This window comes from Symphalangus syndactylus, chromosome 1, assembly GCF_028878055.3.
Source record: "Symphalangus syndactylus isolate Jambi chromosome 1, NHGRI_mSymSyn1-v2.1_pri, whole genome shotgun sequence".
NCBI classification, from domain to species: domain Eukaryota; kingdom Metazoa; phylum Chordata; class Mammalia; order Primates; family Hylobatidae; genus Symphalangus; species Symphalangus syndactylus.
In genome coordinates, this window is record NC_072423.2 from 106,628,867 (window position 1) to 106,641,707 (window position 12,841).

Genomic DNA, 12,841 nt, shown 5'->3' on the forward strand with positions numbered 1-12,841 from the left:
GAAACCAAGAATACCTAGGAAGACCAGAGGAGGTTCTAAGTCCAGCTCAGATCAGTGTGATGAAGGCAGTGCCCACCCCAGAGCTGTTCAGTGCAACCAAAGGCAAAATCCACTCTAAGGAATTCACCTTTAGAAAATCATCCTGGAGAATACTAGTATAAAATCATAAATTCACCAAAGTCTTTTTGTCATTTCCTGGTTTACCTGCTTTTCTCTTGTGCTGCCCATCTCAGTTATATGTACCACACCAAAATTACAGGATCATGACATCCCCCTGACTGTGATGGAATTGGTCCTCAAAGTATATCCTTACAATCAGAGATGTCCGTGGTTACGCAGTTACTTCCTAATGATTCTCTTCCCACCGCACATTTGGCTGTGCCTGCTCAGAGTTCCCTGGAGCCCCAGATGATGCTTGCAGTTGATTGATAGTTTGTGCTACTCCCCCTGAAGGGCTGGATTTTAAAGACAAAGGAAAGGCTGGGGGCAGCCTGTCCATATAACCAAGGTCATGCAATATAACCCTTCTGCCTTCTCCCTCCCCTCAAATCAGGGTACATTTCTCAACATCAGCAACTCAGGAGAAAGGGGAATGGTGTCAAATTTGCCTTCCATCAACATCAAAGATGAGCTCTGACTTGTGACACAGACAAGCATTTCCAGGTGTCACTTAGGAATGGTCTGATGGGAATCCATAGTTGGCAGAGGACTGGTGCATATCCTTTCCTCCATGTCCAACATGTGAAATATCTCCTTTGAAATGTTAATGAACTAAAAGCAAATGGACTCCATTTCTTGTCCATTCGTAGGGACTTAAAACTTGACAAACTGCTTAGCAATATTAATTGAGGGCTTGGTAGCATAAATATGTCTGAACAATGAAGGTGAGAGATGGTGCCTTGGGCACAACTGCTATACACAAAAGCAAGCAGGAGCATGGCCGTATCAAATAACCTATAGCTAGCCTCTGCATGGGTGTGAAAAAATTACTTAAACCACCAATGGCATTAAAAAGAGCTAGAAAATATTAGTTAAGAAATACTACCATAATGATGGCACCATTATGTTAATGGAAATTACTGAAGCTAAGGTTATTTATAATTTGCTAGCCTGAAAAAAAAGTTACATATAGTCCATTACCAATGAGATGACAGGGGTTATGTAATGGGCAGGCCACTTTAGGTTTCACATTTACTTCAGACATCTGACGGGGAGAAAATAGGACTTTCTGTGATAGGATAATTGCATAGTGGAGAGTAATTCAAATAGGAGATGAGGATGATAAAATCACTCTGATTCAACTAATCACTGGGAAAAGTGATGGAGGAAAATGATGAAATCAAGCCAGAAGAGAAAAAGATCAACATTGTTTAACAGGCAGGAGATGACAGGCTACATTAAAGGACGAGGTTATTGTAGTACTCCATTTTTTTTTCCCCAGCACTAACTGAACCTAGTTTCACAGACTAAAGGTGTTGTTATTGTAGCTTCCTAAATTGCTACTGCCCGACTCATAAATATTTTATATACATCAATGGAAATATTAATAAAACAGGGTTGTTTGTGAACCAGGTTTCTCCTACACACGTCCCTGGAGTCACCACTGATTGACACTATGAAAACACAAGGTGGGGCACCTGAACCTGGGACCCAACTCCAACTGCTGGGGGAGGGGGATGGGGGCTTGGAAATGGAAGATTCCTAGGCATGGCGCATCAGAGTGATAGGGCCAAACCTAAAATCTGTTCTGTTCCTGAGCTATCAGAAAACAGCAGGGTGGGGGCCCAGCACGGTGGCTCACACCTGTAATCCCAGCACTTTAGGAGGCCAAGGCGGGCAGATCACGAGGTCAGGTGATCGAGACCATCCTGGCTAACACAGTGAAACCCCGTCTCTACTAAAAATACAAAAAATTAGCTGGGCATGGTGGCGGGCGCCTGTAGTCCCAGCTACTGGGGAGGCTGAGGCAGGAGAATGGCGTGAACCTGGGAGGTGGAGCTTGCAGTGAGCCGAGATCGCGTCACTGCACTCCAGCCTGGGTGACAGAGCAAGACTCTGTCTCAAAAAAAAGAAAAGAAAAGAAAAGAAGAGAAGAGAAGAGAAGAGAAGAGAAGAGAAGAGAAGAGAAGAGAAGAGAAGGGAAGGGAAGGGAGGGGAGGGGAGGGGAGGGGAGGGGAGGGGAGGGGAGGGGAGGGGAGGGGAGGGGAGGGGAGGGGAGGGGAGGGGAGGGGAGGAAAGAAGAGAAGCGAAGCGAAGCGAAGCGAAGCGAAGCGAAGCGAAGCGAGGGGGGTGGGGTCACTGCCCAGTGGGTGGCATGGGAAAGGACCCCACCTTGACTCACAGTGGTGTGTTTCAGTGCAAGGCTACAAATAATGACTCCACTGCAAACCCACGGGCAAATTTGGACCTGAGGTCTTTGCTCTTCAAATGTTCACAAATCTCACAGGCAAACAGCAACTTTTCCTAACGGAGAATCAAGGTATCATTAAAATAGGAAAAGAGTCACACTCACTGCTTCCCTGGCCTCCAAAGGGACATCTCATTCCAAATGGCATATGGGTCCTGAGTGTTAACAAGAGAGCCACATGGCTCACAGTGAGGACAAGGCCCATCTCTACCGTCCCCAGACTAAACCCCTATGTGACATACAAACTCTCTTTAAAGACAGGCGTGGGGAAATCCACATAACACTGGACCAATTAACCAAGATGTTACAGGCTCGAGCATCAAGCGTGATTACAGAAGGCCTGTGCATTTATTTTCAAATATATAGAATACACATTGCAAGGAATCTGGCTGCCTTTTTTCTGGGAACATTTCAATTTAAACAGAGCAACTTATTTTTTCTTCTCAAAGGAACTACACCCACCATACCAAATCGTCTTTTTTTTTTTTATCTTCACTAATTTAACGCAAAAAGGTTTTAAAATTAGGCAATACGAAGACGCTAAACCCAGTTCATGTTCCCTCCTGTCTTTATCCAGGTGCTTCCTAAAGCTACAAGACTACCTCCTATCAGATGTTCACAGGTTGGAAGGCCCTTTAACCAGCTGTAACAGCAAACGTTTACTGAACATTTACTGTTTGCCAGACACTGAGCTAAACAAACACCTTACATAGATACAGAGGTGCTGCAACCCCACCACCTAGGTATAAAAATTAACTCTGCTGAGCCTCGCCCACGTGACCTGGGCAAATGACTTCACCCTGCCAAGCCTGTTTGGTCATTTCTAAGACAACATTAATAACGGTGTCTCACTCCTAGTGTTGATGCAAGAATGAGATTACATACATAAAGTGATTAGCACAGGGGCTGGTGCATCTGAACTCAGTAAGTGTAAGCACGTATTTATTAAATCATTGACTTCTCATAATGCCGCCAGGCTGGTAAATGAGGAAAAAGAGATTCACAGGGGTTACTCGGCTTTGCTCACTGGTCTCCCACCTTGGGGCAGAACTGAGATTCGGGACAGTTCCACTACTTCCAGAGCCCATGTCTCACTGACCACGTAGGCCCACTGCCTCAAGGAGGTGAGGTCTAGGTTCTGATGCTGGCTGGACCTCTGTGTCACGGCAGCATGCTGCACGGCCCCCTCCCCCCGCCGCTCCCAATGCTCCCCTAATTCCAGGCACCAGGGCTACTTTGTCAATTGTAGAAGCAGAACCTAAAGAAATTTACGTCCTTTTCTCCTCTAAAATTCTGTGATTCACAAAGAAATGCATGCTAAAACAATATGTCCCCCTCTCAAATTGACAATGCTGTTACTAGTATTTTTTTTTTTTTTTGCAAGCATTTCAGAAAATAAGCACTTGCACACCACTCCCACTGGAGCAGCTGTGAATTGGCACAACCTTATCTGGACAGAAATGCTTTCATATGCATAAAGAACCTTGAAGATTGCTTCTGAGCCTCTGAACTGTCTTCTGTGTTCTGGAATTCACATTAAGGAAATCCACATACACTCCAGGATACTGAAAGCAAGGAGGCAGTAAAGAATGTGGACTCTGGGGTCCTTACGGCTGGAGCTCTCTCTCACTCCTCATGTGACCTCGGAGAAGCTACTCAACGTCTTCCTCTCAGTCTCCTCTCTCGTAAAATGGGGATAATAGTAACATCCACCATGGAGGTGTTACAAGGATAATACAAGTGAGTACATATACAGTCCTTAAAGGAACAGTTCACCTGTAGTAGGTGCTTGGCTGGTTGATCCATTATAAATATATAAGAAGATTCACTGCAGCATTATTTATGTCAAAACTTGCAAGTGAGCGAGGTGTGGTGGTACATACCTGTAGCCCCAGCTACTCAGGAGACTGAGGTGGGAGGATCACTAGAGCCCAGGAGTTTGAGACCAGCCTGGGCAACACATCTCTTAAAAATTTTTTTTTTTTTGAGCCGGAGTCTCATGCTGTCACCCAGGCTGGAGTGCAGTGGTGCGATCTTGGCTCACTGCAACCTCCGCCTCCTGGGTTCCAGCAATTCTCCTGCCTCAGCCTCCCAAGTAGCAGGCACCCACCAAAACACCAGCTAATTTTTGTATTTTTAGTAGAGACAGGGTTTCACCATGTTGGCCAGGCTGGTCACGAACTCCTGACCTCAGATGATCTGCTTGCCTCGGCCTCCCAAAGTGCTGGGATTACAGGCGTGAGCCACCACACCTGGCCAATAAAAACTTTCAAATAACTCAGACATCCAAATATATAGGAACAGTTATATCAATTATGACACACTCATAGACTGAAATGTTATGCAACCATTTGAGAAAATCACAAAACACAGTGACACAAGAAAATGCTCAGACTAGAGCTTAGTTGAACCCTAGTGTACCTTTGAATGGTTTCTGGCCGTTACTGAATGCATCATACAGTTACAGGTCCACGTTGTACAGCTGTACAATTAGTGGCAGCTCTGCTGAAGGCATAAATTTACCAGAATAAAACTGGCACAGGAACCCTCTATGAAAAGGGCAGTTTGTGCCCCTAGTGACTGCTTTTCCTGGCTAACCAGACTGTAAAAATAAAAGTATTTACGTAATAAATGAGTGAGTCAACTTTTATCTTTGAGAGATTGGTTCATCAATGCCATCCCCTGAAGCTGCCTTTGTGTCTTCAGGCGATACAGGGCACAAACCAGAGGCACTTACCCTGACTGCCTCAGACTTCTTGTGAAACATCTCTTCCATGTTCTTTGCCAGCTTCTTTACCAGTTGGAGGCCATCGATTTCTTCTATGGCAACGTCTTTCTCATACTCTTTGTATTTCTGTAAGAAGAGAGGGCAACATTCAAGACACATGACATCATAAAACACCACACCTGTGATCTCAGAGCACATCTACCCACAAGGAATAAATAAAGATAAAATTATACCATGACTGCTTCTGGTGAATTTGTGGATATTAAACTGTGTTTCAAAATTATTAAGCCAACTAGGGAGAAGTGTGAAACTGACTCTGGCTCTCCTGGGAGACTTAACTAGCACCCAGGAAAGGAATATATCTTAACCCAATTAAACTATTATCTGTCTATTTATAAGGGACTGATTTCACCCACAGTTGACTCAAATTCTCAATAAAGACAATTTTTCATTTAAAACCCATCACATACCCTGGTAGTTTATCTGTTTAAATGTGCAGTTCTCAAAGTGATCCCAAAACTCCTACGGGTCCCTGAGACCCTTTCAGGGTCCATGAAGTACTCATTTTTCCAACAGTATGTCTATGTGAAGCCAGATTTTCTTCAGCAACCAATCACAAGAGATTGAACACAGAAGCAGATATGGGAATCCACATATTTCCTCTTAAGTCAAATATTAAAGAGAGTTGCAAAATGAAAAACAGCCACTCCTCTAATTTTTTTATTCTAAAAAGTATTGTTATTTTCCATAAAATATAATATATATATATTATATTTTATATATATATTATATAATATATATATATAATATATATAATATATATATATTATATAATATATATAATATTAACATGTAATGAGTTTTTTTATCCTTGTAATAATCACTTTTTGAATTTCTTGGTTTGAATTTCTAATATGCTAAATATCAATAGATACAAGTAACCCACATAAACAGATGCTCTCAGGGAGTCCTCAGGGCTCTGTAAGAGTGTAAAGGGTCCTGAGACCCAAAACGTGGTTTAACTAAAGATTTAATTTTGTTCCTAGTGGAAGGAAATATTGTTTATTAATAGGAACCTTCCAAATGAAGTTTATAACACTTTTAATGTCAACATGAATCCATGACATTTATTTGGTTATCAAACAGCTGGAAAATTAAAGATGCTGGGTAAGCTATATTTACTCTTATTTGTGGGGAAACTCTGAATCAGTTTACTAATTCCTCACCCCAAGCTCTTACCCAGGGAAATCAAGGGGCTCCACATCTCATCTCGGCTCTAGGGACCTTAAGAGTTAGTTGTGAAAAGGAAAATGTATTACATTTTAATGGCAGAATAATTTTTGAGATATAAATCTACATTTTCTCTCCATTCATTCTTCCCATCCTATACCTTCAAAATGTAAATTGGAAGGCTCAGTTTCTCCTTGACTTGAGGAAGGGTGTGTGTGTGTGTGTGTGTCTGTTTGTGTGTGTGTGTGTCACAAAACGCTTCCCTTCCTTGCTCAAATGCTCAAATGTCCAAGTCTTTTGAGGCAGTAATACTGGGTATCCTGAAATAAGATTATTGTTTGAGGACAAAGGGAGGAACTCTAAGGAAAGCAACGAATGTAAAGAGAGAATTCCTCAGATCCTTAAACTAAAACAAAATCCTTAGAGCCTAGAGGTGAGGCTGGAGGCATCTGGCCATGTGTTCTAGGAGCAGCAAGATACCCATCTCTTAGCCTGGGCAACATAGCAAGACCCAGTCTCCACAAATGTTTTTTTGTTTGTTTTTAGTTAATCAGGTATGGTGGCACATGCCTGAAGTCCCACTACTTGGTGAGCTGAAGTGGAAGGATTGCTGGAGCCTGGGAGGTTGAGGTTGCAGTGAGCTATGATTATCCCACTGTACTCCTTCCTGGGTGACTCAGTAAGGCCTTGTCTCAGAAAAAAAAAAAAAAAAAAGATATTCCTCTTACCCTTACAGGCAGGTAGGAATCTAGACATGGACTCCCCAGCAACCCCCTATTCACTGGCATAGGGGAAGTGGGAAGAGATCCTCAAAATGGATCTCTTCCTCTGACCTGAATATTAGACCCAAGAGCTTGGAGTTTCTCAGCATTAAGTTGATCCTGGAAAAATTAAGAAGTGGTATTTCTGGACCATGTGAGTCTAGACCAAGATTGACATCTGCTACACTGCTTATTAGATGTTTTGAACTGCTTTACATGGTAGTATAATTGATCATGAGCTGTAGTTTCATGTTTCCCCCGGCTCCCTGAAAACATCCATAAAAATCTTATGAGTTTCTCTTGCATCTTACCTGAAAAACAATTTATTCCTTCAATCTAGACTTTCCTCCCTCCCCACCAAAGCTGTCCTATTCTCCAACACAAGAAGGCTTCATGCTCCATCCCAGACCCCAAAACTGTCTGTGCTCTTCTCTCCTGGCATCATAGATTGTGTGGCCCTGGAAGCAAGGACAGGTCCTTGTGGTTGCTGCCACAGCCCCACAGCAGACACAAAAGACTTCTCTGGATGGAGCCTATTGCAGAGTAATTGCAATTTCACAATGCAAGGGAGATGCAAGGAAGGATGCAGCTGCATTTTCCTATGGTTCTATAAGGCTGCTATGGTTTGAGTGTGTCCCCCAAAGTTCATGTATTGGAAACTTAATCCCCAATACAGTAGTACTGGGAGATGAGGCCTAATAAGAGATAATAAGGTTATGAAGGCTCTGCCCTCATGAATGGATTAATGCTGTTATCACAGGAGTAGGTAAGTTACAGAGAAACTGCGTGTGTTATAAAAGCGAGTTTGGGGCCAGGTGCAGTGGTTCACACCTGTAATCCCAGCACTTTGGGAGGCCAAGGTGGGTGAATCACCTCAGGTCAGGAGTTCGAGACCAGCTGGCCAACACGGTGAAACCCCGTCTCTACTAAAAATACAAAAAATTAGTCAGTTATGGTGGTGGGCGCCTGTAATCCTAGCTACTCAGGAGACTGAGGCAGGAGAATCACTTCAACCTGGGAGGCAGATATTGCAGTGAGCCGCGATCACACCATTGCACTCCAGCCTGGGCAACAAGACCAAAACTCTGCCTCAAAAAAAGAAAAAAAAAAAGTGAGTTTGGCCCACTCTTTCTCTCTGGCTTGGCTCTCCTTGCCCTTCTACCACCTGCCATGGGATGATGAAGCAAGAAGGCCCTTGCCAGATTCCGGCCCCTTGACCTTGGACTTCCTAGCCTCCAGAACTGGAAGAAATAGAACTCTTCTCTTGTAAATTACCCAATCTATGATAATCTGTTACAGCAACACCCAACACAGTAAGGCAAAGAGTGACCTTCCTTACCCCTACCTTGGGAGGTTGACTGGATTGGCCTCGGAGGTGGGGCTCTGGCCAGCCCAAACCTGGCTCAAGCTAACAGCGTGCTCTGGTATGTGAATAAAACTTCAGTGACCATCACTGAGACTATTTCTAAGTTCAGATGGAAGCCAATATCTTTGGAGCTAAAATTCCCAGGAGCTCTTTGCTGCCTGCCAGATGTGCTCCAAAAACCAACACTGAAACTCAGCTTACACCCAATGCTGATTTACCACCAAAAATACAAAGTTCAAGACTGAGTAAAACAAACGAAACTAATGCAGTCTAATATTTATAGTCAGTGAAATGAATGTCTAAACTCTGTAATTAAGGTGATCTAGAGGCTTAAGATAACGAAAAACAAAATGGATTTCACAATTCATCTTTATCTGAAGTTTTTGGTTTTAAACCGGGCCCCAATATTCTGGCCATATCTGTTACTTGTATGTGTTTCTCTCCCAATAAACTTCTAGAAGGGAATCAATTTATTTAACTCTGACTGTCCACCAAGTTTTCAATGAGATCTTCCTATATCCCACTTTTTTCTTCTGAGTCTGCTCTGTGAACAGAAGCCCCTGGCTTTACGGCAGGTTGTCAGTCTCCCAGGACTACTGGTGCCTGTAACATCGCTAACTAATCTCAGCACAAAGCTCTTTGCCAAGCTGTGGATTCCAGATCTGGGATAAGCTGAGCAGTTTAATGGTTCCATTCCTCTCTAGCCAGAGTACCCACCCTTCAGACCACATACCAACAGGTGTTCCTTGCAAACGAACCAACAGTATACTACTTTCTTATCATCCTGGGGAAGTATCTCATAAGCAAAAAGCACTCTGTCCTTCCAAGACATGTTAATGCCTTCTGGAGTCAGGTCAGAATAATATAATGCCTTACTCTTTCCAGGAAATGTTTCACTTTGCTGGAAACAAAAGATTTTGAAGAACAAAGACCCAGTGATAGTCATTAATCAATCAAAAGCCCTTAGTAACTTAAAATGTTGATATATATCAAAATCACTGAAAAGGTACCTACAGTAGAAAACCAAGCAATTTGACCTCCAGTAACTGGATAGAGTGAGCTACTCCAGTACAACAGAATTTCACATAGCCATCCCAAACTGTGTCAAAGAATACAGGAAACAGTGTCACAATATATGACAGACAGTAACTGCTTACTTTTTGTTTTAAATCACTAATCTCACACACACGTGCACACACACACACACACACACACACACACACCCTGCTAGGAGGACATACACCAAGTGTTCACAGCCAGCTGTACAATCACAAATCATTTTTTTCTTTCTTCTTTTGCTTACCTTTATTTTCTAATTTTTCAATGACTATTTCAAATTCAAAAATATATATAAGTTGTAGTTATATTTAGAACAGAATATGGGCACCTAATAAGCAGATTCCTTTAAGGGAATGTGGTCCCAAGTAGACTCTTTGTAGTTAAGTGACATGTCTTCATTACCAGAGTCTAAGGAAGTCAGTAAAATGCATCCCAGGATGGTGCCAGAAGCTTTTCACCTATTAATTTGTCTAATCCTCACAACCCCCCATGTTGCAGGTGGAAGGCTGAGGCACACAGAGGGTCAACCAGCATTGAAGGTCAACTCGTTGGAGGGTTTCAAACCTAGCGGGGTCTTTCTTCTAACTGCTCCATCTTTTGACCTTGTGGGGAAGGGGAGTACAGGGGTAGGTGACTGAGGGTCTAAAAATTTGCAAACTTGTTTCAGAGGACCCATTTTACTACCATAAAAACACTTGTTTTGTTGATTTTGTAGCCAACAGTGGCTTGAACTTGGCAAGAGAGGCAAATACCAAAACCTGGAGACATTGGCAGTTAACAGGGGCTGCAGCAGTTTACATGACTGCTCCAGGCCACCAGGGCACATTTGAAGTCAGGAGAGTTGATTGGTCCTCCACAAGGCCTCTGCGGGGTAAGCTTGGAGCCTTTCCCCAAGGAGCAGACACAGCTGACAACAACAAAAATACCTGGAGAGGGAAAAGCAAGCCCATTCTGAAGGCGGCCCTGGAACCTCAATTAGAAATTACTGCACATGTACCCTAAAGCTTAAAGTATAATAATAATAAAATTAAAAAATAAAGTAAAATAAAACAAACTAAATTAAAAAAAATAAAAAGAAATTACTCCATGGCCACATGCAGGCTACCAACTGGCTTCTGTTCCCTAAAGTACCAAGAAAGACCTGGAGGAAAAATACCTAAAATTCTTCCCTCTCTTCCTGGGGTTTGCCTCTCCACACAGCTGTGCAGGCAATGGGGCTTTTTATTTTCTATAGCTTCAAGGATGCCACTATAAATTACTTTTGTTTCATGTAAAAGCAGTCATCCTTCAACTGGGAAAAGGAGTTAAGAAAGTATTACCAGGTCCCAGTAAACACAAAAGGAAGGCAGAGAGTAAAACAAAAATGGAAGCAATGACTATGGCACCAGGTGAAAGGTTTCAGCCAGGCTGGCTTTGCATCCTGTCTCCAGCACTCCATTTGTTTGCTCTGCAAACTATACCTGGTGTCTCTGGTATGCCAGGCAGGGTGCTAGACACCAAGCACATAATAATGAGTAAAGTGATGTTTAAGAAAGCTTGCTGTCTAAATTCTCAAAAGAAGATATATGCATAGCCAAGAAACATATGAAAAAATGCTCAACATCATTCATGATAAGAAAAATACAAATCAAAACCACGATGCGATACCACCTTACTCCTCCCAAGAACGGCCATAATCAAAAAAATCAAAAAATAATACATGTTGGTATGGATGTGGTAAAAAGGGAACACTTCTACACTACTGGTGGGAATGTAAACTAGTACAACCACTATAGAAAACGGTGTGGCAATTCCCTAAGAAACTAAAAGTAGAACAACCATTTGATCCAGCAATCCCACTACTGGGTACCCACCCAGAGGAAAAGAAGTCATTATATGAAAAAGATACTTGCACACACATGCTTATAGTGGCACAATTCGTGACTGCAAAAATGTGGAACCAATCCAAATATCCATCAATCAATGAGTGGATAAAGAAACTACAGTATAGATATATGATGGAATATTATTCAGCCATAAATAGGGAATAAATTAATGGCATTCACATCAACCTGAATGGAACTGGAGACCATTTTTCTAAGTGCAGTAACTCAGGAATAGAAAACCAAACATCGTAAGTTCTCACTTATAGGTGGTACCTAACTATGAGGATGCAAAGGCACAAGAATGACACAATGCACTTTTGGGACTCGGAGAAAGGGAGTAAGGGTGGGAAGCAGGTGAGGGATAAAAGACTACAAATTGGTGATGGGTGCACCAAAATCTCACAAATCACCACTAAAGAACACACTCATGTAACCAAACACTACCTGTTCCCCAAAAACATGTGAAAATTTTAAAGAAAAATTTTAAAGAAATCTTGCTTTCTTTGCTAATGGCCAGGATATTCTGAGGAGGAAACAGGCAAGGAAGATGCAGCATCAGGGAAAGTCTGACGAGGGTAGTCAGGGCCGTGACTCCCATCCTGCAGAACCCTTTGAGGACGACAAGGCTGGGGGTGGGGTGGGAGGTGCAACAGGGGATGAAGATGCCAGGAAGAGGGAGCAGCAAGGAGGAAAGACCAGAGGGGAGACTCCCGGGGCTCAAGGAAGTGCTCACTGTCCCCCTGCACTGGAGCATGGATGGCCACGGTTGGATGACTTTGGTGAGAGATGAGGCCAGTGAAGTGAGCAGAGGCCAGGTCACCAAGGGTGGTGTGCTAGGAGTAAGAGTTTGGACCCCATCCTGATGTGGGGAGGTGGGTGGGGCTGCAGGGACGGGCAACAAGTGGAGCCACAAGGGGTGTTGAGGGTAGGAGGGATCAGTGATCAGGTCTGTGCTTTTGAATAACCTCAGTGTGCAGAATACAGAGAAAGGGGGCAAAACTGGATGGAGACAAGGAAGTCAGAGGCTGCAGTGGCCAGGACTCGAAAGATGGCAATGGGGAGGGGCCACAAGAGGCAGGGGAATGAGAGGCAGGGCTCCCCTAGAGACATAAGGGTTCTGGGGACCAGACAAACAACACTTTGGGCCAGCTGGCTGGGTCACTTTAAGGAAGCCATTAACCTCCTTAGCCTCAGGGTCCTCATTCAGAACTCAAGAGATGATGATGTCGGTCATCCATTGCTGCCCTGCAGTCTTACTGGGAGGACATCTGTCAAAGCCCTCAGCACAGTGCCTGCACATAATGAACGACCCCAAATCCTAGTGCTACCTTATTTTTCCCTCTTGGCATTTCTGGCTACAGAGGATTCTAGCAAGCATTGTGTTTTCATATTCCTAAACTGAAGGTCTCAATGTAACAGACAAAT

At 43.2% G+C, this 12,841-nt stretch overlaps 1 protein-coding gene across 5 annotated transcripts in view; it reads right to left on the minus strand.

Moving 5' to 3' along the window:
* Positions 1–12,841, minus strand: part of CACNA2D3 (calcium voltage-gated channel auxiliary subunit alpha2delta 3) — a 959,332-nt gene that overhangs the window by 760,974 nt on the left and 185,517 nt on the right. For all 5 annotated transcript variants that reach the window (XR_010122405.1, XR_010122406.1, XM_055273813.2 and 2 more), the window contains exon 3: positions 5,145–5,261. Coding sequence is in view for 3 of the 5 variants with exons in the window: in XM_055273813.2 (XP_055129788.1) it covers positions 5,145–5,261 (117 nt within the window). In the remaining 2 variants the exon portion in view is untranslated. The remainder of the gene's footprint in view (positions 1–5,144; positions 5,262–12,841) is intronic.